Raw genomic sequence first — 27,797 nt, 5'->3', positions numbered from 1 at the left:
CACGACTACTGCGCCTCCTAGCAGAAAAAAAGAAAAGAAAACGTTCTCATCACCTCTTCCTTGTTTCTTTTCAATTTCATTCGGGTGGATAAAGAAATGGTTGATCGAAGTATGGCCTATTTGAACCACGTTTTCCAGTGTTAAAACTACATTGTTAATTTTATAGGTAGTTATTGAAAGTGAAAATAAATCGTGTTGTGTTTTTAGTGAAATGTGGTCGATGACAGCGTGAAAACGATTGATACGTAAGTATAATTCGACCAAAATTGATATCTTAGGATAGTCCTATTATTTTGGTGCGCAAATAGTATTTCTTAATTACCAGAATAATAATTTACATACCTGTCAATACACTGACAGGTACAAGATCTATCTTGAAGCAAAGAATCCGTCGTAATTTCTAATAAAATTTAAGTCTTTTACATCATTTATTTTTGTATTTGTACAGTGTTAAAATCAAAGTGCCATGACCAGTATTATAGAAACCATAACGGTATGTCAAAATGAACGTCGTTGCAATATAAAAATAAATGTTTTGATTTGCCCTTGTTTGGTTGCAAAATCTCTGTTCCTTTGTCAGATCAATGCACTTTTACTTTTTTCATGGATTATTTGAGGTCGTCAGATTTCCCGCTATTTCGCTATTTTTTTCATCAATATGTGGGTAGAAAGTTGTTGGTCATTATGAATCTGAAGTGATGTGATATTTTTTTTGATCCACGACGAAACACTATGCTAATAAGGCACAATTTCTGCTTGAATAGGCACTGTCGCTGGTAAAGTATGATTTCGCTTTTATATGTTGTTAGACTGGATTGTTACACTTGTTTTTTTTTTATTGACCTCATTTTCAGACTTTCCAGTTTTCCCCTAAAGTCTGTGTATCACCTAGGCATTGTTACTTAGTGCACGTGACATGATTATTCTATTACGAAAAAAAAAATATATATATCTGGTGATGAAATCCATGTTGATGTGTGGTTCCTGTAAAACCCTTCACCTTAATGCTTTGTGGTGCAGAGTCCACCAAATGTGATGGAATTATACCATCTTTTCCAAAAAAATGCCTAGATCTAAATAACAACCTCTAGTAAATAACTATGTCCATAAATTCATCAGTTTGTGTATTGATATAGCTGTACACATAGACAAACTAATGTAAGTTAATGCTTTATTGTTCACTAAAGGAGTACATCACAAATATAAAACAGTAGTACAGTACAGAGGTGGGCTTATCCCTAAGTGGGATCTTTTTCAGGCTACCTGTTCATTTATGTATTGTATATGATCCTCTTACAGTAAAAGGATTGTATACAATACATAAATGTACAGGTAAGTTATTATAATAGTATGTTTATTGCAGTATGCTCGCTATATATACATATATACATAAAATCACGCCTCTTCCCCGGAGGGGTAGGCAGATACTACCTCTTTCCACTTGCCACAATCTCATTCCTTCTATACTTCCTCCCTTCACTTCATCCACATTCATAACTCTCTTCATGCAAGCTCGGAGGTTTTGCGTACTTTTGACCTGACCCTTTACCAGGACATCCTTAATTTGATCAAGATACATTCGTCTAGGTCTTCCCACTCTGACCATTGCAGTATGTATGTACATTGTATCCTGTTTCTCTTAAAATGAGAATTTTGAGATACATATTCTTGTAAATCCAATGCTTGTTTCATAATTTTTTTTTATGTGCTATTAATGAGTTTATGAACAAACAAGTGTGTTAAGTTGCAGCTTTCCATTTAGTTTTTTCTATAATTGCATCATCTTTTGTATATTAAAAAATTATCCATTTAAAGACCTTTTGGACTTATAGGCGACAAATTACTATTTAGTTAATACATCACATTTTTATTACTTATGGAATAGATGAAGCTATTAAAAGAAATGTTGAGGGTTGACTGACTGTTAAGTTAACTTTACTACTAGTAAGTTTACTTAAAATTACATACATACATACATATGGTCACATCTATATCCCTTGCGGACTAGACAGAGCCAACAGTCTTGAAAATACTGAATGGCCACACTCAGCTATTTGGCTCAATGATAGAACCGAGATTCAAATAGTGACAGGTTGCTAGCCCATCACCTAAAAAAGAATCCCAAGTTTGTAAGCCTATCACTTAGTCGCCTTTTACGACATCCATGGGAAAGCGACGCAAGTGGTCCTATTCTTTTTTGAAATGGTGCCGGGAACCACACGGCACCTTTGAATCTCAATTTCATTATTAAGCCATTCTGTACTTGCCTGCCTTTTGCTTATTCCTAGTTGCATTCTCTACCACAGTGCCTCAGGCCTGTTTCTCTCCCTGTGCAGATGTTAAAAGTCAATCAAGTGAAATGTTAATAAACTTGGGATTCTCTTTTAAGGTCGACCTGTCACTATTTAACCTCGACCCTCCATCCGCCATATAGCTGAACATGTTCTTTCAGTATTCAAGACTGTTGGCTTTTGTATTTGAATTTTTTAACCATCAGTTGACACTCAAACTAATGTACATAACTCAGATTAGGTATGTGATTACACTCCATACTCATAAATTCATTACATTCCAAGGATTTATTTAACCTAATAACGTGGTTAATTATTTCTATTGATCTTAACATCAGCGCCTTTTTTTCTTTCCAGAAATAAATCACAATCGAGCCAACCTCATCACACGCGGGAAAAGAAAAGAAAAACAAATTAAAATAAAGAAAAAAAAAATAAAAAAAATATGTTATTGTAAATATATTTTAAACTAATTCACTGTGATCTCTTAGAACGTCTCGATTCGTTAGTGTATTATTTACACCACATGCATCAAGGCAGTTAGTGCAATTTTTTTAATTTTCGTATTTATGATACGCTGAGGAAGGGACAGTGAGAGGACCAGAAGATGAGCTCGGTGAACGTGAGCGGTTCTAAACAGGTGGCGCATCCGCCGCTGCGACAGAAGGAATTTGATCAGGTGAGTTTTTTTTTTATCTTATACTGGAACAAGCTTCCTACGAGTGTCATAACTGCTCCTTCAGTCAATTGTTTTAAGAATCGGCTAGACAAACTTTAAAAATCTCCAAGCATCAAAATTCACACGCATCAGCTTAATGAGCTGCTAGTGTGTTTAAAGTATATAAATAAACTAGCTGTGCCCGCGACTTCGTCCGCGTGGAATAGTTATTTTGGGCATCATATTTATTTTTGCAAACATCCTCCTCGGCTTTATCAATTATAGCTGCTAATTGTTATGCGACTTGGCGACGACTTGGCCCACATCATTACCCGCGACGGAACGGAGACCGTAGTGAGATGAGAGGCCTTTGCCCAGTAGTGGGATCTTACAGGCTGATACTTTACTTTACTTTAAAATAGTAATATCTTCTAAGATGTTCATTGAAATTAAGTGATATCAAAGACAGTTGTGTTTACAATTAAATACTCATAATCAACAACAATCTTAAAAGATAGACATAACCAGTTTAAAAGTAGGTAAGAGGTAAAAACAGACAAACATACAAAGGAAGTATTATAAGTAGAATGATACCTATCTATATGTAGGAAGTAGGATAGAGCAGGGCGATCGAAAAATGCGGGGTGAGGGGGCGGTCAGGCGGTCACGCGTATTAGAAAGAACGCTGGTTCGCCGTATTAAATGTTTCGCTGCAAATTGCTTATAACGACTATATCTCAAAACCTATTCGTCTGATTTATATACTGTAAATGGCAATTTTAGTCTACATGAAAAGCCGAAAGTAATAAACATATTTATTTGGATAAGGATTAATATTGAATTAAAGAAAATTGGTTTCAAAATAACTTTTGTTTATAGTGAAAAAATAATCTTATAAAATGAACATAAAAGTGGTTATTGTAAGTAAACCTTAAGAGATAGATATATGCTCTCGCGGACTTTTTTGTGGCAAAAAATGAGTACTTCACATCTTTAGTACATTGTTTTACTATATCTTTGTTGGTTTGCGCAGCGTTCGCGTGGAAAGCTCGCAGATGGCCGACTCATTCAACTTTCACCTGCATTGTTGACGTTTCCCGTAGGAAATCCGGGATAAAATGTAGCCTATAGCCTTCCTCGATAAATAGACTATCTAACAGTGAAAGAATTATACAAATCGGTTCAGTAGTTTCTGAGATTAGCGCGTTTAAACAAACAAACAAACAAACAAACAAACAAAACAAACTCTTCAGCTTTATAATATTAGTATAGATAAATAAAAAATATCAACTCTAAAGGGAAAAAGATTGGTTTTTCCCTATGTGTGTAACGAGGAAACTCAAAAACTAATGAATTGATTTTCGAGAAATTTCCCACAGATATAGAATAGACATTTGGGGAGTGACATAGGCATTTTCAGGTATTAACAACGGGAGCGGACTAGATAAAAAGTTTAAAATAAACTGGCTTCCCTTCTGTTCTGGGAGCGATGAAATATAAAATTACAGAGAGTAGCATCCGTTACAAACGCGTCGAGCAAGTGAACGCGAGTATGTATGGAGTTGCATTAGTGCCATCGCGTTATCACTAGATGGCGCTGATTAAATCACATACAAACTGCCTCACTCCGCTCCTTCACACGCGTCGCGTTTGTATCGCTTCAAACGCGCTTCGTGCGCGCGTTTGTATCATCAATGCAAACGGTGCCGAAAACGCGCGTTCGTAAAACGCGCGTCGCCTGCGCGTTTAAAATACACCGTGTGCTATGGGCCTTAGCCATCCACCTGAACATAGCCTCCGAGTGCTTTCGAGATAGACAAATCGATGCGTTTCGCATTTAATGAAATTTGTCTTTGAGCAACGTTCAGCTTATTGCTTACCATGCATAATTAGTAGCTCACCATCCGCAATTGACTTACTCCAGCTGACAATGGCACTATTACGATGATTGCGTAACTGCGTACACCGTTTTTTCTTGTGAGATGGTGTAAAATGTGATATTGCGCAAATAAGTATACTTACTTACTTAATGATGATTTATTTCGAAATTTTTGTCTTAATATAGGTACGCAATTGTTGCGGACTGATGCATTTATAGAAATAAGCTGAACTAATTATTTATTGGAAATACGTATCATAAATAAGTTTTGAAAAGAAAGAAGGATTGGCTCATTATGAGACTTAAGATAGCCTTTAAAAATATTTGTCTTTAAAAAAAATATATATGCATAGAGGGGACTAGAAGGAAAGTACATAAATATAATCACGTCTTTATCCTTTACGGGGTAGACAGAGCCAACAGCCTTAATAAGATTAAAAGGCCACGTGAAGCTGTAGGGCTTGACGATGAAATTGAGAATTCGATAGTAACAGATAGCTAGCCCATCGCCAAAAAGAAGAATCCCAGGTTCATTAAGCCTTTCCTCATTGACTGACTGTTTCAATGTGCAATGTGCAAAGCAGCCGGCACGCGCTATGTTTATTACTTAAAATAGGTACTTCAATAAACACATGTCTACATTTTAACAGAAAAAAAAATCTTTATCTAGAGGTGCCGTGTGGTTCCCGGCACCAATATAAAAAAGAATAGGACCACTCCATCTCTTTCCCATGGATGTCGTAAAAGGCGACTAGGCTTATAAACTTGGGATTCTTCTTTTAGGCGATGGGCTAGCAACTTGCCACTATTTGAATCTCAATTCTATCATTAAGCCAAATAGTTGAACGTGGCCATTTAGTCTTCAAGACTGTTGGCTCTGTCTACCCCGCATGGGATATAGACGTGACCATATGTATGTATGTATGTATCTTTATCTAAATGTAGTTCTTCACTTTACACAAACCTAAATCAATAGACGCCCGATCGAGATTCCTTATAGATAAATCCAGGAATAGAATCGCGAATGTAGACTTCGCCTTACGCGGAGTCTGTCAATAGCCTTACTAACGGTTTATAACACGCATATCGCGTCTTGATATCCTACGGTGTGGACAGCTAATAGTCACAAGAGTTAAAGGTCACGATAAGCTTAACATCTTAATGATTAGAGATAGTGAGTGACATTGATCTTACTGAATGCCGTGTGGTTCCCGGCGGTTTAATGGTATAGCTATAATTAATTTTTTTCTCCTTCCCATAGCAGTTGTAATAGGCCGCTTAGGGAATAGATTTATAGACAAAAAGAGAAAAAAGTCATGAATGTGGATGTAGCGATAGAACTATGTAGGGATCGTGGTAATTGTGAAGATGTAGCCGCTGCCTACCCGTCCAGGAAAGAGCGCGATTTTATGTCGTATTGTCTATACACAAATGGGTTAGATTCCTCTGCATTGATTGCCAGAAAACCTGACCTTTCCAATCTAGGATCCTGGTCATAGGCGCACCCCGGGCTCCTCTCCAGAAGAGAGGTGAATATGCCATTGGGACTAAACTTAGAAGGATGACAATTTGACAGATTTCTAGGCCATCTCGTAAAAGGAGAATCCATCTTCATTATTATTCATTAGTCGTCTCTTACGACATCCACGGTGAAGTGAGTGGAGCGCCCCTATTCTGAAGTGTCAGGAATCACGTTATAAGTCCACTCGGCCGGTATTTTTTTTTATTTAAGAGTATTTCATGCATTGGCGCTTTGCCAACAGTTGCATTAAAAATACTTGAAGTCGGGTGAAAATCTACAGACTAACCATGTGGGGACATGTGTAAGAGTGATATGAATGAATAAAATGGCTACGTTAATATTATGAGAAGGTATTTTGTAACTTATTAAAAGCAAATAAACTTTCTTTTCCCAATATGATCAACAGATGTAAAATTCATATCATTTTGATAAAAATTTTCTATGAATATTTTCCTTACGGGGTCAATAGAGCCAACAGTCACGATAAGACTGAAAGGCCACGTTCAGCTGTTCATCTAAATGATATAATTGAATTGATAGGCCATTGTTTTTTTTTAATCAAAATTCGCGCCTTTTTCTACGTCACAGTTTGTTATCAGATTGTTATATTCTCAACATATGTATATGTAATTATATGAATGAGAGTAGGTATTTACGACTTAGAAATTACAGCATAACATAGATATAGAATATAACATTGTGATAACCTTTTGTTATGCAAACATACATTTGTTTCATTCATGTTGTGATTAAAATAAACAACTTTTTTTTAATAACCACATACGTAATATCACGTCTATATTGCTTGCGGGGTAGACAGAGCTACCGTTCTTTAAAAGACCGAAAGGCAACGTTCATCTGTGTGGCTTTATGATGAAATTGATGAAAAATTCAATGCATTTTACGGTTAAAGCTCTCTATACCTGTCAAAAACGGCTACCAGACATTTTTATCGCACCAAAAACTATCGCCCTTTCGCTTTTTATAATGTCATGAAACGGGACAGCGATAGTTTTTGCGCGCGATAACTTAACCCAATAGTGTTTCGTAATGGTAAAAAAGAAAAATTTATAAATACTTATTTTGTTTTGTTTACTTTACAGATATGGAGCGATCTAGAGGAAGGCATAGAACAAGTATACAAGAGGGTGTATATGGGAAAGGAGAGATATATGGGCCTTTATACGTATCCTTTTTTTTCATATTAAACTAAGCTGTTGTCGTTAATTTCTGTTGTTAGATATTACTTAAGAATTAAACAGGTTGAACATTAGTTTGAATACTAACCGATCCTTTTACGGTGTGAGGAACACATCGCGAGGAAACCAGCACATTCAGGCAACTGGATTTCTTAGTCGTCATTTACGACATCCATGGGAAACATATGCAGTGGTTCTATTCTAAATTTGTAGGATACCACTCGTCGAACGTTTTTTGTTAAACGCATAAATATTATTTGTTTTCTGTATTTTTTTTTTAATTGAAAAGAATAGAACAGATTTATTTTCAAAATTGGATACAACGTATTACTTATTGACGATACACATCACTTAAATCTAATCATAACTGCTACCGCTTCCAAAGCGCATGTGTAAAAGAAGCGGCGGAACAAACTACAATGCAGCATTTTTATTGGACATATACATAGATCTCTTAAATCTAAATCGTGGACGAATGCACATTGTCTACATTAAAAAAAAAACATGAATGAATGTTAAACTAATTGTTTTATTAAGAGTATTTCGTCATATTGGTTTCCTGAACACGAATAACAGTCACGTGTACAACTACTGCACTTCGGTACACCACCAGACTAGCAGCAGTACCACCGGACGGACGAACTCCAACAATGGCGGACGGAATAACTACCCGGCGGCTAAGAAAACTGTGAGTGTTATATACCCATCTTATATATAAAATCCTCGTGTCACAATGTTCGTTACCGTACTCCTCCGAAACGGCTTGATCGATTCTCATGAAATTTTGTGAGCATATTGAGTAGGATGAAGCGAAGGAAGTATGCAGAGGATCGCGGCAAGTGGAAAGAGGTAGTCTCTGCCTACCCATCCGGGAAAGAGGCGTGATTTTATGTATGTACAATTTTAAGTAATTTGCTAAAAAAATATTTTAAAGTTGTACAGCACCAGTGACCGTATGAATGAGTGAGCATTTTTACCCGACTACGGCGAAGCAAAAAGGCGTGTTATGATTTATACCCTATATGTATGTGGGTGTGAATGTTCATCTGTACCCTCACAACTTCGGAACTAGTTTGTTTTTTAATATATAGATGAATCTCTTACTTTCAGAGCGGGCAAGTACCTGGAGGCGCTCAGCTTGTGGGGCTGGAGCTTTACAAGCGCGTGAGGGAGTTTCTACGAATCTATCTTATAACATTGCTGCAGGTGAGTTTTTATTTGTTATAAGAAAGACCAACAAATTACAAATCATACTTAAAGCCAGGACACATAACTAATGGTAAATAGAAAATAGAAAAAAATTACAAATAGTTTGATACATTCATATTACATACATATAGTCACGTCTATATCCCTATATAGACGTGACTATATAAGTGAATGAATGACAAGAAATAAAAAAAGAATATGTTAACATTTAAATCTGGAATAAAAAAAAATTAATATGTTTTTTTTTTTTTCACCAGAACGGCGCCGATCTGATGGGCGAGAACGTCCTGGCATTCTATACTAAGCAATGGGAAGAGTACCAGTTCTCTTCTAGAGTTCTGAATGGAGTCTGCGCTTATCTCAATCGGCACTGGGTCAAGCGCGAGTGCGAGGAGGGACGCAAGGTGATTTTTTTTTTTTTTTTAATTATCTATACTAATATTATAAGGCTGAAGAGTTTGTTTGTTTGTTTGTTTGAACGCGCTAATCTTAGGAACTATGGTTCGAATTGAAAAATTCTTTTTGCGTTGAACAGACCATTTATCGAGGAAGACTTTATTTATCTATACTAATATTATAAGGCTGAAGAGTTTGTTTGTTTGTTTATACGCAACAATCTCAGGAACTACTGGTTCGAATTGAAAAATTCTTTTTGCGTTGAATAAAACATTTATCAAGGAAGACTTTATTTAACTATACTAATATTATAAGGCTGAAGAGTTTGTTTGTTTGTTTGTTTATAAGCGCTAATCTCAGGAACTACTGGTTCGAATTGAAAAATTAGTTTTGCGTTGAACAGACCATTTATCGAGGAACTACTACTTTATAGGCTATATAACATCACGCTGTAACTATTAGGAGCGAAGATATAATGGAAAATGTGAAAAAAAACGGGGAAAATTATTAATCTTTGAGGGCTTCAATGATGCCCAAAATATCTATTCCACACGGACGAAGTCGCGGGCACAGCTTGTAGTATATAAATAATTAAATAAAAACTTCGCAGTAATACAGCTTAGACATGCGTACATATGTACTTATAATCACGTCTGTATCCCTTGCGGGGTAGACGGTGCCAACGGTCTTGAAATGACTGATAGGCCACGTTCACCTGTTCGGCTTAATGATAGAGTTGTGATTCAAAGGGGAAAGGTTGCTAGTCCATCGCCTAAAAGAAGAATCCCAAGTTTCTAAGCGGATGTCGTAAAAGGCGACTAAGGGATAGCCCTTATTCGCCTTTTACCCATGGTGACGAGATCGAGTGGTGCTATTCTCTTATTTTATTTGGTGCCGGGAACCACACGGCACAAATACTATAAATGCTAGCCCCCTAGATATTTCCTTTTTTTGTATTTGTTAAAACTGTCGAAGAGAAGCTACATAAATTCTGAGCGCTAAAGTAGACCGAAGGAGAAGGTCCGGGGCGCGCGCGCATATATAATTCAACAAACGTCACATATAATAATTTAAAAAGTATAAAGTCACATATAATAATTTTTAAAGTATAAAGTTTGTGAATAAATAAATAAATAAATAAAATGTTGCGTCAATACGAACTCGTAATAAATATTATGTCTTTCCCCAGGGCATCTATGAGATCTACCAACTGGCCCTGGTGACATGGCGCGACAATTTGTTCCAACGTTTGAACAAACAAGTGACCAACGCCGTTCTCAAGTTGATCGAGAGGGAGCGCAACGGTGAAACTATCAACACTAGGCTCGTTTCCGGAGTGAGTATGCGATGAGTGGCGACATCTGTTTGAATATGATAGAACTATTTAGTAACTCGAAAAAAGAACACTAAAATACTCAATAGATGGCGTTAGAGTTGCGCAAACATCAATCTTTTCATACCTTTTTAATTTGAATTTACCCTACAAAGAATACAGGTTTTTTTAAGAATATATCTTTCCATCTTTATGGCAGAAGTAAGTGGTCTCAAATGCAAGGTACCGCGTAAAAGCTCCGGGACGTGCTCTATGCAATCAGAATGTTTCTTGTAGCGAGGATTCCACACCTATTCTTCAAAAGTGACGGCAACCACGCGGCACCATAATATTAGTTTGGCTTATACATACATATAATCACGTCTATATCCCTTGCGGGGTAGACAGAGCCAACAGTCTTGTAAATACTGATAGGCCACGTTCAGCTATTTGGCTTTAAGATAGAATTGAGATTCAAATAGTGGCAGGTTGCTAGCCCATCGCCTAAAAAAGAATCCTAAGTATGTAAGCCTATCCCTTAGTCGCCTTTTACGACATCCATGGGAAAGAGATGGAGTGGTCCCATTCTTTTTTGTATTGGTGCCGGGAACCACACGGCACGCACGGTTTGGCTTATTTATACTATAATTCTGTATCTCTTATACCCAGGTGATCAACTGCTACGTGGCACTCGGTCTCAACGAGGAGGATCCCAACGCTCGCGGTCAGAACCTGGCCGTGTACAAGGACACGTTCGAGGCGGTCTTCCTCGAGGACACGGAGAGGTTCTACACCAGGGAGAGCACCGACTTCCTGAGGAACAATCCGGTTACCGAGTACATGATCAAGGTGAGTCCGGATTAGCTATTTTTCTCACCGTCTACAAGGAATTGTTCCTCGAGCACACGGAGAGGTTCTACACCGACTTCCTAAGGAACAACCCGATTACCAAGTACATGATCAAGGTGGGTCCGGATTAGCGGGTTTTCTCACCAAGGAATTGTTCCTTGAGGACACGGAGAGGTTCTACACCAGGGAGAGCACCGACTTCCTTAGGAATAACCCAGTTACCGAGTACATGATCAAGGTGGGTCCGGATTAGCTGGTTTTCTCACCGTCTACAAGGAATATTTCCTCGAGGACACGGAGAGGTTCTACACGTAGGAAAACATAATATTTTATTAGTCCTTTTGGCTCGAGGAGGAAGAGTTTGCGGGATAGACAGAGCAAACAGTCTTGAAAACACTGATAGCCACTTTCGGCTGTTGTTCGGCTTAACGATTGAATTGAAATTCAAATAGTGACAGGTTGCTAGCCAATCATCTAAAGGGTCCCATGTTTACAAGCTGATCCCTTAGTCGACTATTACGACATCCATGTGAAAGAAATTGAGTGTTCCAATTCTTTTCTTCTATTGGTGCCGGGAACCACGCGGCACAGGCACGTTTATTATATTTACATACATACATACAGATGGTCACGTCTACGTCCCTTGCGGGGTAGACAGAGCCAACAGATTATATTTACTAATTTTTAATTATTATTTGTTTACAACAGGCCGAACAGAGGCTTCAAGAGGAACAGCGGCGCGTGCAAGTGTATCTGCACGAGACCACCATGGACCGCCTCGCCAAGACCTGCGACAGGGTGCTCATTGAGAAGCATCTGGAGATCTTCCATGCTGAATTCCAGGTTATATATATTAAGTAGTATAGCATCGGAGACGTTGTAGCAAAAGAGCTGGTCAAGAGTAGCTGAAAGTGAAGTGATTGCTTGATGAGAGTGTGGATGTAGCGAGGGTGGTCCTATTCTTTTTTTTTATTGGTGCCGGGAACCACACGGCACGTATGTATAATTGAAATATATATATATACATTTATTAAATATATATTTTTTTAATCCAGAAATTACTGGACGGCGAGAAGAATACGGACCTGGGCCGCATGTACAGCCTGGTGGCGAGGATCCCCGACGGACTCTGTGAGCTGCGGCGGCTCCTCGAGCAGCACATACACGTGCAGGGACTGCAGGCCATAGACAAGTGCGGCGACAGCGCGCACACTGTAAGTCATGGATATTTTCGTCACGTGAATTATAGTTGGGTTGGTCTGGTTGGTAAGGCCGTCGGATTTGTGTGGCGTCTTGTGGGTCCATGGTTCGAGTCGTGCTGGAGGTGGAGTTTTTTAAATTACGTTTATGCGTTATTTGTAATTTATAATCTTTATAATGTATGGATATTGACCCTAAAATACAAATTCATATGAAAAATTATTAATCCTGGCAGTTTTAATAAGGATAATGAGAAACTTATCAAAATATTGCATTGTCATCGGTCCTTGATACGTGTGCAAAGTTCCAAGTTGATCAGACGTTTAGAAACCAGTGAAAATTAAGCTCAAAGATTCCGTTACATACATACAACCCAAGCTAATATAACATATTACACGGCCACTATTAAGATCTGATATAAATAAATTAATCTGAACAATGTATTCTCTCGTCCACATTCTAAGTTTAGATAGTTGTGAAGTTGACGTTGTTGAAGAAAATGCTGCTGTGCAGTTTGTTATCGCTTCTTCTGCACTGACGCCTTGGAAGCGACAGTAAACTTAGTTTTAAGTAATTTATTTGATTTGACAATTACGAGTATTTAGCGATATGAAGTATCCTATGATAATGAATAAAAATTTTGAATTTGAATTTATAATATTTTGACCGTGTGGTTCCCGGCACCAATACATAAAAGAATAGGACCACTCCATCTCTTTCCCATGGATGTCGTAAAAGGCGACTAAGGGATAGGCTTACAAACTTGGGATTATTTTTTAAGGGATGGGCTAGCAACCTGTCACTATTTGAATCTCAATTCTTATCATTAAGCCAAACAGCTGAACGTGACCATTCAGTCTTTTCAACACTGTTGGCTCTGTCTACCCCGCAATGGATATAGACGTGACCATATGTACATATGTATGTTTGTTGAATGTATATATTACAGGACCCTAAAGTGTACGTGTCGACAATACTGGAGGTGCACAAGAAATACAACGCGCTGGTGCTCGTCGCGTTCAACAACGACTCGGGCTTCGTCGCCGCCCTCGACAAGGCGTGCGGCAGGTTCATTAACAGTATGTGTATTTATTGTACTCATTATTTTATTATGTGTAAAATTGAGAGACCGGATAAGGAACAGCGTGATAAGGGAATGTTGTGATGTGAAAGAAGATGTAGTTACAGGAATAGAAAAGGGTATGTTAAGATGGTTCGGTCATGTGGAGAGGATGAATGAAAGCAGGTTGACTAAGCAGATATACAAGGAGAGTGTGGAGGGAAAGGTCGGAGTGGGAAGACCTAGACGAACGTATCTTGATCAAATTAAGGAGGTCCTGGTAAAGGGTCAGGTCAAAAGTACCCGAAACCGCTGAGCGTGCATGAAGAGAGTTATGAATGTGGATGAAGCGAAGGAAGTATGCAGAGATCGTGGCAAGTGGAAAGAGGTAGTCTCTGCCTACCCCTCCGGGAAAGAGGCGTGATTTTTATGTATGTACTAGCTGTGCCCGCGACTTCGTCCGCGTGGAATAGTTATTTTGGGCATCATATTTATTTTTGCAAACATCCTCCTCGGCTTTATCAATTATAACAAAGGAAGTATTTTAAGTAGAATGATACCTATCTATATGTAGGAAGTAGGATAGAGCAAGGCGGTCACGCGTATTAGAAAGAACGCTGGTTCGCCGTATTAAATGTTTCGCTGCAAATTGCTTATAACGACTATATCTCAAAACCTATTTGTCTGATTTATATACTGTAAATGGCAATTTTAGTCTACATGAAAAGCCGAAAGTAATAAACATATTTATTTGGATAAGGATTAATACTGAATTAAAGGAAATTGGTTTCAAAATAACTTATGTTTATAATGAAAAAATAATCTTAAAAAATGAACATAAAAGTGGTTATTGTAAGTAAACCTTAAGAGATAGATATATGCTCTCGCGGACTTTTTTGTGGCAAAAAATGAGTACTTCACATCTTTAGTACATTGTTTTACTATATCTTTGTTGGTTTGCGCAGCGTTCGCGCGGAAAGCTCGCAGATGGCCGACTCATTCAACTTTCACCTGCATTGTTGACGTTTCCCGTAGGAAATCCGGGATAAAATGTAGCCTATAGCCTTCCTCGATAAATAGACTATCTAACAGTGAAAGAATTATTCAAATCGGTTCAGTAGTTTCTGAGATTAGCGCGTTTAAACAAACAAAACAAACTCTTCAGCTTTATAATATTAGTATAGATGTATTTATTATAGTTGTTAATAAGCTGAATAACTTAAGTCTTTTACAAGTTTTTTACTTTTAAATATTTTCAGTCGCTGTTTTAAAGACAAAATAAGATACAGTTTTAAAAGTGCCGTATGGTTCCCGGCACCAAAAGAAAAAATTGAAAAGGCCACTCCATCTCTTTCCCATTGATGACGTAAAAGCTTAGGATTCTTCTTTTAGGCGATGGGCTAACAACCTGTCACTAATTGAATCTCAAGTCTCTCATAATGCCGACAGGTTGCCAGCCCATCGTCTTAAAAAAGAACCCAAGTATGTAAGCTTATCCCTTAGTCGCCTTTTACGACATCCATGGGAAAGAGATGGAGTGGTCCTATTCTTTTTTGTATTGTATTGGTTGCTAAGCCAAATAGCTGAACGTGGCCTTCCAGTCTTTTCATGACTGTTGGCTCTGTCTACCCCACAAGGGACATAGACGTGACCAACTGTATACATACATACATACATAAAATCACGCCTCTTTCCCGGAGGGGTAGGCAGAGACTACCTCTTTCCACTTGCCACGATCTCTGCATACTACCAACTGTATGTAAGAAGATATCTGATAGAAGACAATGACTTTCAGGCAACGCTGTGACGAAAGCAGCCAACTCGTCGAGCAAGAGCCCGGAGCTCCTCGCCAAGTACTGCGACCTGCTGCTGAAGAAGTCCAGCAAGAACCCCGAGGAGCAGGAGCTGGAGGACACGCTCAACCAAGTGGTGAGTGAAGGATTTACAACTTCATCTTCTTCTTCCTCCTGTTATAGCCTCCTGGCTTTAACAGAAGAAAAGGATAGAGATGACCTCCTGGTCATCTCTATCCTTTTCTTCTAGGATTCTCTGTTCTTCTTCCTCCTGGCTTTAGACACGGTTGCATCCTCACCACTCTGGAGAGGAGCCCGGGGTGTGCCTTTGACCGTGGATCCATGATTGGAAAGGTCAGGTTTTCTGGCCTCCGCAATCATTGTAGAGGAACCTTACCCATTTGTCTGTAGACAGATAAATGCATAAAATTACACCTCTTTCCTGGGTAGGCAGAGACTATATCCTTGCAATTGCCACGCTCCCTGCATAGGTTATCGCTCAGTCAAGTTTTTACACCAAGCGACTCTCGTCTGACCACCGTAACCTCTGTAAGTAAACCTAACCCATATTGGATCCATGGTTACACATCTTTATATATTATATCATTATTATGACCATAGAGATTTTTTTGTAACATACATACATTCATATGGTCACGTCTATCTCCCTTGCGGGGTAGACAGAGCCAACAGTCTTGAAAAGACTGAATGGCCACATTCAGCTATTTGGCTTAACGATTTTTTTGTAAATAATTATAAACTTAGTTATATTGGTATTTTCTACTTCTTTCTTGACGAAATTTACTTGTCACAGCAGAGCTATCCTGTAGCGTCCTGTAACATTAAAATATTTATTAACTAGCTGTCCCGGCAAACGTTGTTTTGCATTTTATGCGAATGAAAAAAAGATGTTGGCCGATTCTCAGACCTACTCAATATGCTCACAAAATTTCATGAGAATCGATCAAGCCGTTTCGGAGGAGTACCGGAACGAACATTGTGACACGAGAATTTTATATATAAGATTTATTTAAAATTGATTCACGTAAAATGTTCGACAGGTGGACTTAATGCCACAAGGCATTCTCTGCCAGTCGAAGCTTTGCCCCAAACTGAGATGGACGTACGGGTAGTGCGATAACTGTAAAAGTAATAATTATATAAATATGAATAATAGGTTATTTAATATACTAACATATAATAGAAACATTATAAATGACATAAAAAAGGTTGACTAAGCAGATATACATGGAGGGTGTGGAGGGAAAGGTCGGAGTGGGAAGACCTAGACGAACGTATCTTGATCAAATTAAGGACGTCCTGGTAAAGGGTCAGGTCAAAAGTACCCGAAACCGCCGAGCTTGTATGAAGAGAGTTATGAATGTGGATGAAGCGAAGGAAATATGCAGAGATCGTAGCAAGTTGAAAGAGGTAGTCTCTGCCTACCCCTCCGGGAAAGAGGCGTGATTTTATGTATGTATGTATAAATGAAAACATAATAATTATTAACTCAAACTCTTTGTTACCAGATGGTGGTTTTCAAATATATCGAGGACAAGGATGTTTTCCAGAAGTTTTACAGCAAAATGTTGGCCAAGAGGCTTGTTCAGCACATGTCTGCGAGCGACGACGCTGAGGTCAGTGAACATTTGATTGATAAAAGAGGGTTGATGGGTAAAAGAGAAAAAGACAGGTGCACATTAATGATAGAGTTGAGATGCAAATAGTGACAGGTTGCTTGCCCATCGCCTTCATATTAGAAGTCAATTATATTTATTTATAATTTTTATTTTATTAATAACAAGCTGTGCTCGCGACTTCGTCCTCGTGGAATAGTTATTTTGTGTATCATAGAAGATGTCAAGGATTAATAATATTCCCTGTTTTTTTTTCACATTATTTCTTCGCTCCTTATAGTTGCAGCGTGATGTTATATAGCCTAAAGCTTTTCCTCGATAAATGGTCTATTCAACGCAAAAATATTTTTTCAATTCGAACCAATAGTTCCTGAGATTAGCGCGTTCAAACAAACAAACTCTTCAGCTTTATAATATTAGTATAGATTTATAATTATTTATTTGTTTCGCAGGCATCAATGATCTCAAAATTAAAGCAAGCATGCGGCTTCGAATACACTAGCAAGCTACAGAGGATGTTCCAGGTAAGTCGGTTTATTTACATACATACATATGGTCACGTCTATATCCCTTGCGGGGTAGACAGAGCCGGTTTATTTAGAAGAGGTAATTTTAGTTATTTAGGTTTCTGCATTCACAACTTTATTCTTCATCTACTTTTTGTCTTCGATTGACATATTACGTGTGTCCGATGAGAATTTCTAAATCATATTATTTAAAAATCACGTTATTTACACATACATACATATAGTCACGTCTATACCCCTTGCGGGATAGACGGAGCCGGGATAGAACAGTCTTGAGAAGACTGAAAGGCCAGCTGTATGGCTTTATGATTGAATTGAGATTCAAATAGTCACAGGTTGCCAGCCCAACGCTGACAAGGGGAATCCCAACTTTATAAGCCTATCCCTTAGTCGCCTTTTACGGAAACCCCCACTGGCTTCAAATATAACCTATCAATTTTTGTGACAGGACATTGGAGTGTCCAAGGATCTGAACGAGAACTTCCGCAAGCACATGGCCAAGAGTTCGGAGCAGCCGCTGCACATAGACTTCAGCATACAAGTGCTGTCCTCAGGCTCGTGGCCCTTCCAGCAGTCTTCGTCCTTCCAGCTGCCCACCGAGGTGACTGTGCACCGCCCGCTGTCCCGGCGGACGTAGTTTTGCCATATAAATACGTACATACATAGGTAGACAGAGCCAACAGTCTTGAAAAGACTGAATGGCCACGTTCAACTATTTGACTAAATGATAGAGTTGAGATTCTAATAGTGACAGGTTGCTAGCCCGTCGCCTAAACAAGAATCCCAAGTTTGTAAGCCTATCCCTTAGTCGCCTTTTACGAAATCCATGGTAAAGAGAAAAAGTGGTTCTATTCTATTTTTTTTTGGGAAATCTTTGTAATCGCGATTCAGATTCCTCGCTACTTTTGACGGTTGGTGTGTGACATCAAGTGATGTAGTGAACGCCATGTAGCAATTACTCTATTTTTGTTCCAGTTGGAGCGATCGGTGCACAGGTTCACATCGTTCTATTCGTCCCAGCACTCCGGCCGCAAGCTCAACTGGCTCTACAACATGAGTAAGGGGGAGCTGGTGACCAATTGCTTCAAGAACAGGTAATTATTATACCGTTCCATTCCAGTCTCGTCTCATCTGAACCCTAATCTTACTAGGACACTAATCTACATACATATGTACATATAATCAGGTATATATCCCTTGCGGGGTGGATAGAGCTAACTGTCTTGAAGAAACTGATAGGCCACGTTCGGCTGTTTATGATAGAATTGAGATTCAAATAGTGACAGGTTGCTAGCCCATCGCCTAAATGAAGAATCTCAAGTTGATATAACCTATCCCTTAGTCGCCTTTGACGATCCATGGGAAAGACATGGATTGGTCCTATTGTTTTGTATAACGACATCCATGGAAAGCGGTGTGGCCCTATTCTTTTGTCTTAACTATGCCGAGAACCACACGGTATCCGGCACACGCTATATTATTTGTTCCCCACCCAGAGCCAGCATGGAAGCTCACAGAATTATTTATATGTAGTAGGTAGTAGGAGTAGTAGTAGTAGGTAGGTAGGTAGTTATAATTAGATTTAAGCGATGTGACGTCAATAAGTGATACCTTGTATCATCCAATTTTGCAAATAAATCTATAGTATTGTATTCAGTATGAATGTTTTATTAGCCTAACACCTAAATAAGAATAAAAATTGTTAATGTACCAATTGTCTTAGAATTAAGGTTTTTTTTATATTGTTCTATTTAAATTAACTGTAATTGATTATGGTGAGCAATAAACTTATATACATACATACATATGATCACGTCTATATCCCTTGCGGGGTAGACAGAGCCAACAGTCTTGAAAAGACTGAATGGCCACGTTCAGCTATTTGGCTTAATGATAAAACCGAGATTCAAATAGTGACAGGTTGCTAGCCAATCGCCTAAAAGAGGAATCCTAAGTTTATAAGCCTATCCCTTAGTCGCCTTTTACGACATCCATGGGAAAGAGATGGAGTGGTCCTATTCTTTTTTGTAATAGTGCCGGGAACCACACGGCACATAAACTTATATTACGTATATTATATGATGAATGTCCCTGTGCGCCCGCAGATACACGCTGCAGGCCAGCACTTTCCAGATGGCGGTGCTGCTGCAGTACAACGACAACGCGGCGTGGAGCGTGCGCCAGCTGGAGCACCACACCGGCATCAAGGGGGACTTCCTGCTGCAGGTATACACATACATACGTACATGCGTACGTACATACGTGCATACGTACGTGCATACGTACGTGCGTACATACGTGCATACGTACATACTTGCATGCATACATACATACGTACATGCATGCATACATGCATACATACATGCATACATACATACATACGTACATACTTGCATGCATACATACATACGTACATGCATGCATACATGCATACATACATGCATACATACATACATACGTACATACTTGCATGCATACATACATACGTACATGCATGCATACATGCATACATACATACGTACATACATACATACATACGTACATACATACATGCATACATACATACATACGTACATACATACATGCATGCATACATACATACGTACATGCATGCATACATGCATACATACATACATACATGCATACATACATACGTACATGCATACATACATACATACATACATGCATACATACATACGTACATACATACATACATACGTACATACATACGTACATACATACGTGCATACATACATACATACATACGTACCCATGAGTGACCACCCACGCGTAGTAACGCGTAAGCTTATTTGCAGGCAAACTCATGCCTTGAGTTCATTCAAATGACGATAACTTTTTTTTAGTGAACCAATTCTGATGAAACAAACTTTTGTTTTTCAGAGTTAAAACAAAGCAATTGGTGAAAGTTTTAAGTAAATCGGTTCAGTACTTTCGGAGATAATCGTGATTATACATACAGAGTACAGACAGACACACAAGAAATTAAAAAAATATATGTTTGCTTTCTATTATTCTTTCTAATTGTCCCTCTTACCATTTCAGTAAAAAATACTAAATGTACAGACAAAATATTTTTACTCTTTCATTCTATGTATAGATTATTTATTTCCTTCACAGGTGCTACAAATCCTGTTGAAGGCCAAACTGCTGGTTTGTCAGGACGACGAAGCGGACCTGACAGAGTCATCCGTTGTGGAATTGTACTTAGCTTATAAGAAGTGAGTAGCCATTTTTTTATACAAAATATATTTATAATCACAATATATTTATAAATCTATAACCCTTTAGGGGATAGACAGGAACCAATAGTCTTTAATGGACTAAAAGGCCACATTCAGCTGTATCCCTTAATTATGGAATTGGCACTCAAACAGTGACAGGTTGCTATTTTATTTAAATTGTATGTTATTTAATTAAGATGATTAATATATATGTAACTACTGTACTTGTGTATATGACTGTATTGCATACAACGACAATCGGATATAACGTCGGCAACTATACGGTCCCTTCAATGTCGTTATATCAGGTTTTGACTGTATATCCTAATTGAAAAAAAAATTACAATCTTGTATTAAAACATTCAGTCGACATTAAGATGGATTGAGAAGATTGTTTAATGAATTTTATTTATTTTATTTCATTTGGTTCCTTACAGCAAAAAGCTCCGCGTGAACATCAACATACCACTGAAGACTGAGCTGAAGGTGGAACAGGAGGCCACGCACAAACACATCGAGGAGGATCGCAAGATGCTGATACAGGTATAAACATACATACATACATATGGTCACGTCTATATCCCTTGCGGGGTAGACACGAGCCAACTATCTTGTAAAGACTGATAGGCCACGTTCAGCTATTTGGCTTAACGATAGAATTGAGATTCAAATAGTGACAGGTTGCTAGGCCATCGCCTAAAAAAGAATCCCAAGTATGTAAGCCTATCCCTTAGTCGCCTTTTACGACATCCATGGGAAAGAGATGGAGTGGTCCCATTCTTTTTGTATTGGTGCCGGGAACCACACACACATAAGTAAATAAATAATAAATATATACGGGACAAATTACACAGATCGAGTTAGCCTCGAAGTGAGTGCCCGGTTTAAAAAATGCTTTTCCTATTCAATCCACGGGCTCCTCTCCAGAAAGGTGAGAATGTGAGGAAACTAAAGCCAAGTGGAGGAATTACTACTAAATATATCTGTTTGAAGTCAGCACTGTGTTGTGGTTCTTCGATTTGGCGAGGGAGAATCTATCAATTGAAGTGTTTATCGTTAATACATACATACATACATAAAATCACGCCTCTTTCCCGGAGGGGTAGGCAGAGACTACCTCTTTTTCAACTTGCCACGATCTCTGCACACTTCCTTCGCTTCATCCACATTCATAACTCTTTTCATGCAAGCTCGGCGGTTTCGGGTACTTTTGACCTGACCCTTTACCAGTTTATCGTTAATCTAATGTTATAATATTCCCACAGGCTGCTATAGTAAGGATAATGAAGACGCGCAAGACATTGAAGCATCAGCATCTTGTGGTGGAAGTGCTGAACCAGCTCTCCTCACGGTTCAAGCCCAGGGTCCCGGTGATCAAGGTAAACATTTGTGTCCATTTCGGTATTTTTTTTTCTCAATTAAATTAAGCAGGTTCACTTAGCAGATATATAAGGAGTCACCATTACATACTTATTTGAATAATGATTTTCCGTTCGTATGGTCCCACGGCACTTTAGAATATGACCACTCCACCTCGTTCCTATGAATCTCGTGAAATGAGACTAAGGAAAAAGGTACACTCATGTAGTATTTCTACCATGATCCAACTTGGGTTGGATTTCCCCTGCAAAAGTTTCGGAGGTCAGACGGGAGTCGCTCCGTGTATAAACCTAATCCAGGGTCGCGTTCAGAAGTTGAACCCTGGACTCCACTCCAGAGATTTGAGGATGTAACTGGGGAACGTGACCTTTCCGTCTACCCCGCAATGGATATAGACGTGCTTATATACGTATGTACATGTAGCGGGAGCGATGATTCGGCTCGACCGCCACTAAAGGGAAGATCTTCCGCCAGGCTGGTGTGACGCCTGGGGAACCGCGCGACAGACGATGTTGTGTCGGAGGTTGTATATATGTATAGCTCCACTCCGTGAAATCTCTGAAATCGCGATTTAGTTTCTGCGCTGTTATTGGTTGAGCGCGTCAATTTCTTCGCGATGATTGACAGTTGTTGTGTGCTTTGATGCTGTGACGAGTGGCGTAGAGATGTCGCCACATACATTTGTTAGTTTGTACTTTTGAACTTTTTCTAATTGGCCTGGGTTTTAGATGTTTGTCTATATATTTATTTATTATAAAATATAGTATCGTTGAGTTAGTATCTTTAACACAAGTCTCGAACTTATTTCGAGGTTAACTCAATCTTTGTAATTTGTCCCGTAAAAAATTATAATAAGAAATAAATCACAATCAATGACGAACTTACATTATTGTAAATTATTGTACTGACATATTTGTTTATATTGTATTTCAGAAATGCATCGATATTCTTATTGAGAAAGAGTACTTGGAGCGCACGGAGGGCGAAAAGGACACATACAGCTACCTGGCGTGATCGCCGCGGCGTATTATATCATAAATAAATATAACGATATTGTAGCCGCGTGTTTTATTTACCGCAAACACACGTCTCTTGTACTGGGTGTCTGGTAAATCGCGTTTGGTAGCTAAGGTTGTATAGTTATTCATAAACATGAACACGCTTAACTTTATCACAATGCTACTAGTATTATAAATCCGAAAGTCTGAATGTTTGGACACCGTTCGCTCAGAACGATGCTCTCATTTGAATTTTTGCCGTCCGCTTGAAATGAAATGAAATGAAATGAAATATTCTTTATTTACTTGAAACATGGTACAAATTGGTGTTAGAAAAATATGTGATCTTACATGTTCCGCTTGGTTTCCTACACTTCTTATATTTGTTGTATGATACGTACAATAAAAACCACGTATTTTTCTAATTAATACAAACGAGAATCAGATTACTGAATGCCTCCTTATAATTTGCAACGCGATTTACCAGACTCCCTGTTGCCTACCCCTGAAAGTTTGGAGTCGTAAGATTGAAACACCACGTGTAGCTGGATACATTTTAAGGGTAAGGCCGCCGAAATTGTCAATTTTTTTGTGTGACTTTTGGTCGCTTTTTGTCGAACTACCATTATGAAGATATACTCCATAAATTGTAAAGTATACCTTAAATATATGTTTACCATCGAAGAATAATATGATAGCCCCTACTGTTACTGTAATACCGGTGCAAAAATTCCAGATATAACTTGTTTGACGACAGTTTAAAATAAAAAAAAGCGTTTTACTTTTGTGTTACATTTTTTTTGTGTGACGAATTTATACCCATTGTTTTGATTAAAACTACCAAATAGCAAAACAAAGTATTAATATGGCATCACTGTTACCGACATATAAATGTAAAAAAGGCAGACAATGTTGTTTTGTCACAGGAGGCATTTTGAAAGTCCGTTACATAATTTGCTCTGATTGTATAAAAAATTTAAAATTGTGATTTTGAAGGTAAGTAACAGAGATTTGTTTATTTTTGTACCGAATTTCTATGCAAAGTGTTTTAAAGTGTGCGTGGAATCGCTCATAAGCGTCTAATTGTAATAAATAACCAAGTTATAACCAAAAAATATTTTAAATATTTTACTTTTGTGTTGCTTTTGTATGACATATGTGTTACGCATGTATTACTTCTGTGTTATTGTAACACAAATTTACGTGTTGGGTAACACAATAGATTTGTAAAGCCGCATTCACATTCTGTGAATTGAAAGTCGTTTAGTTTAAATGGTGCTACCTACAATCTCCCGTTGAAATAATAATTATTGATGTTTGATTCCTCTCCGTCGTGCTTCTTCCAGCCAGATCAATAGGCAAACAGAAAAAATATAAGTCATTGTTTTGGTTGTATTGCGTTATTTGAGAGCCCTAAAAATGTTTACCTAAGTATTCTATTTACTTTAAAAAAATATTCTCAAATTTACAAACCGCGATGAGTTAATGTTACTGGTCAATGTCTGTGGTACACAAGTGATATAAAAGAACCAAATATACGCGGGGTTTTTATATGTGGTTCAAATATAATGAATGACATTGTAATATGTATTAATGTTATTTACAATTTTGGTTGAAAATTACTTGTTATTGATCTTTGTCGTAATGAATCACATCTTTTCATTGCAGCCAAATCCCTGATGCGCTTCAGTTGTAACAGCTGTAAGGAATCCGATTTCTCCTGTCTTTCAAACCACTTAAAAGCTATTTCTAGAGCTTCAAAAGCTTCTGCGTGAGATGTTCCTTGACATTCACCCTCAGTGTCAGTCTCTTCTTTGAGATGAGAGCGGGAGTATGCATTCGGAGGCGCGTTTAAACTTGTCCCCACATGTCTAGTAGCGCGGTACTGGAGCCGTGACGCGAGTCCGGATAATCGGAATTTCGGATAATCGGGATTCTACAAGTTTTCCCTGCTAGTAGTAGTGGTATGTGCAGTACAACAGAAAGTTAGTTGTGTTCATAATATTGTTGAAATTAAAAATATTGGTAAAATTACAAAAGTCTTTTATTCAAACCCTTTTTTACAGCCTCTGTGGCGCAGCGGTAGTGCGCTTGTCTGTGTCACCGGAGGTCCCGGGTTCGATTCCCGGCCAGGGCATGATGAGAAAAGAACTTTCTCTGATTGGCCTGGGTCTTGGATATTTGTCTATATAAGTATTTATTATAAAATATAGTATCGTTGAGTTAGTATCTCGTAACAAAAGTCTCGAACTTACTTCGAGGCTAACTCAATCTGTGTAATTTGTCGCGTATATATTTATTTATTTACTTTTTCATTACCTACTTCATTTTTACTGCAGTAACTTACTTATATTCGTTAAGGTTATTTTAGTCACCAATCTGAAACGAACTTTACCCAAAATGTTCGTTGCTTTTGGGTTACATTTGTGTTATGGTAACTCAAAATGTCTTGTGTTACTTTTGTGATACAATTGACAATTTTCGCGGCCTGACCCTTAAAGTACCTTAAAATTCTTTAGTTAAAAGGTATTTTTGACCTTAAAAGTTGTACGAGCTGTTTGTTAACTGTTCCAAACTAAATGCATACTTATAAAATAAATTGTCCCGAACAGCCAATCTTAGTTGCTAGTCTATCGCCTAAAAAAATACGTTTTTATTGAATTTTATACCTAATGAGCGCACTTTGCCCGGGACGTTTAAGTTCATTGCGTTGATTAAAAGCATTATTAAATAATAATATTAGAAACTCAATTACATCAAGAGTTAAAGATTCGGCAAATTTTATTTAGAAATGAATGTTTGGTTGTTAAACGAGCGTACGAGGGAATCCCTAAGCCTAGTTCAGCATAGAGATTAATTTGTATGAAAAACAATAATATTTATATCATTTCACTCGTACACCATCGCAGACAACTGCATATACAGATAATGTTATGTACCTACTATGTAACCTATTCAACAATTATATTTATAGTAGACTAGTTTTTACACGCAACTTCGCCCGCGAGAACTTAGCGCTATTTAGAAAAAAGCGACGAAATTAGCACTACCTACAAAAAGCATCGAATTATACGCCACCTTACAAAGAGAAACTAATTTAGCGCTACCTACAAAATAATAACTATGTGGCGACATCTCTACGCCACTCGTCACAACATCCAATCAAACAACTACTGTCAATCGTCGCGAAGAAATTGACGCGCTCAACCAATTGCAGCGAGGAATCTAAATCGCGATTTCAATGATTTCACAAGTCGACTTCGCTCTCTACTGTCTCGACTCGCCGCAGACTACGAGCAACGCAACGGCTCACTCCTGACTCACTAGGACTTCGAGCAACTTCCGACTCACTGGAAGACTACTGGCACTTGCAAGCTACTGAAGTACAGATTGCTCAGCAAGATCAAGACTTCAGACCTCCGGTCTTGGGGGGGAGTACTGTGGCGACATCTCTACGCCACTCGTCACAACGTCCAATCTCACAACAACAGTCAATCATCTCGAAGAAATAGACTCGCTCAACCAATTGCAGCGAGGAATCTAAATCGCGATTTCAATGATTTCACGGATTGGAGCTATATATACAACCTCCGACACAACATCGTCTGTCGCGCGGTTCCCCAGGCGTCACACCTAGCCTGGCGGAAGATCTTCCCCTTTGGTGGCGGTCGAGCCGAATCATCGCACCCGCTACAACTACATTTTTCGCAAATCCCACGAAAACTATAGTTTTTACAGGGATGAAAGGTGCCTAAGTCCTTCTCTAAGCTCTCGTGATATTTCTAGAAATTAATGGTAACATACAACCCGTGAAGCGGTAACAAACAAATATACTTACTTTCGCATTCATATTATACTAGCGACCCGCCCCGGCTTCGCACGGGTGCAAAATTATAAATGTTATTATACATAAAAACCTTCCTCTTGAATCACTCTACCTGTTACAAAAAACCGCATCAAAATCCGTTGCGTAATTTTAAAGATTTAAGCATACAGACAAACAGACTAAAATAGCGACTTTGTTTTATACTATGTAGTGAAGTTGGAATGTCTTGTTTATATAAGATAATTATAAGAGCTGATAACATTATCAATCATTCACCAAATACTCAAGTATTGTAGTGTAAATATTGTTATTACCTATACTATGGACACATTTAGTCATATTTTGTAATTTATGATCTCTAAAGTTATTTCAATAGAAGCTATTTTGCAGTGAATCTGTGAAGGTTAGGTGGCTGTTATCTTTTTAGTAACGAGTAAACAATCCAGTTAAAATTTGGAGGATAAAGCTATTGGAGAAGGCATGATAGCAGATAGGACTTTTCACACATTTGACAAAGAGGGAAAATGAACCTTTATCATTTATATAATTCATTTATTTCAATTTTTTAATTCAATTTCTCAATTTTTAATATTTATAAATTTAAAAATTTTGTCACCTACCAGCAGCGGAATATCATTATAATTATATTTATATTTATATATAGGTAATGTATATATATAAATTTAGAAATATATATTATTTAGTACATTAAACTTTTAAATGTAACCTTATAATAAATAGTTAGATCACATTAAAAGCAAAGTAATGCCATGCCACCTCCCCTGCTATTAATACTGCGTGTATGTAACTAATGAACTA

At 38.0% G+C, this 27,797-nt stretch overlaps 1 protein-coding gene across 2 annotated transcripts; it reads left to right on the top strand.

Annotated features, from left to right (window-relative positions):
* Positions 1-23,212, top strand: LOC106129508 (cullin-1). 2 transcript variants are annotated; one of them, XM_013328098.2, is made up of 21 exons: positions 1-245; positions 2,649-2,970; positions 7,454-7,536; positions 8,126-8,237; positions 8,660-8,755; positions 9,016-9,162; positions 10,344-10,490; positions 11,136-11,315; positions 12,024-12,158; positions 12,371-12,529; positions 13,465-13,594; positions 15,371-15,504; positions 16,898-17,005; positions 17,458-17,529; positions 17,981-18,133; positions 18,508-18,626; positions 19,638-19,758; positions 20,671-20,771; positions 21,212-21,317; positions 22,040-22,153; positions 23,088-23,212. In XM_013328098.2, exons 2-21 carry the CDS (start codon positions 2,899-2,901, stop codon positions 23,166-23,168), a joined length of 2,370 nt encoding a protein of 789 aa, XP_013183552.1. In that variant the 5' UTR covers positions 1-245; positions 2,649-2,898; the 3' UTR covers positions 23,169-23,212. The 2 variants fall into 2 exon arrangements, with proteins under 2 accessions (XP_013183552.1, XP_013183553.1); XM_013328099.2 differs by lacking the exon at positions 1-245 and adding an exon at positions 347-493.
* The last annotated feature ends 4,585 nt before the right edge of the window (positions 23,213-27,797 follow it).

Source organism: Amyelois transitella, chromosome 29 (genome assembly GCF_032362555.1).
Source record: "Amyelois transitella isolate CPQ chromosome 29, ilAmyTran1.1, whole genome shotgun sequence".
Taxonomy (NCBI): domain Eukaryota; kingdom Metazoa; phylum Arthropoda; class Insecta; order Lepidoptera; family Pyralidae; genus Amyelois; species Amyelois transitella.
The sequence above is the reverse complement of the archived record's forward strand: the minus strand, read 5'-3'. Positions and strand labels throughout refer to the sequence as shown.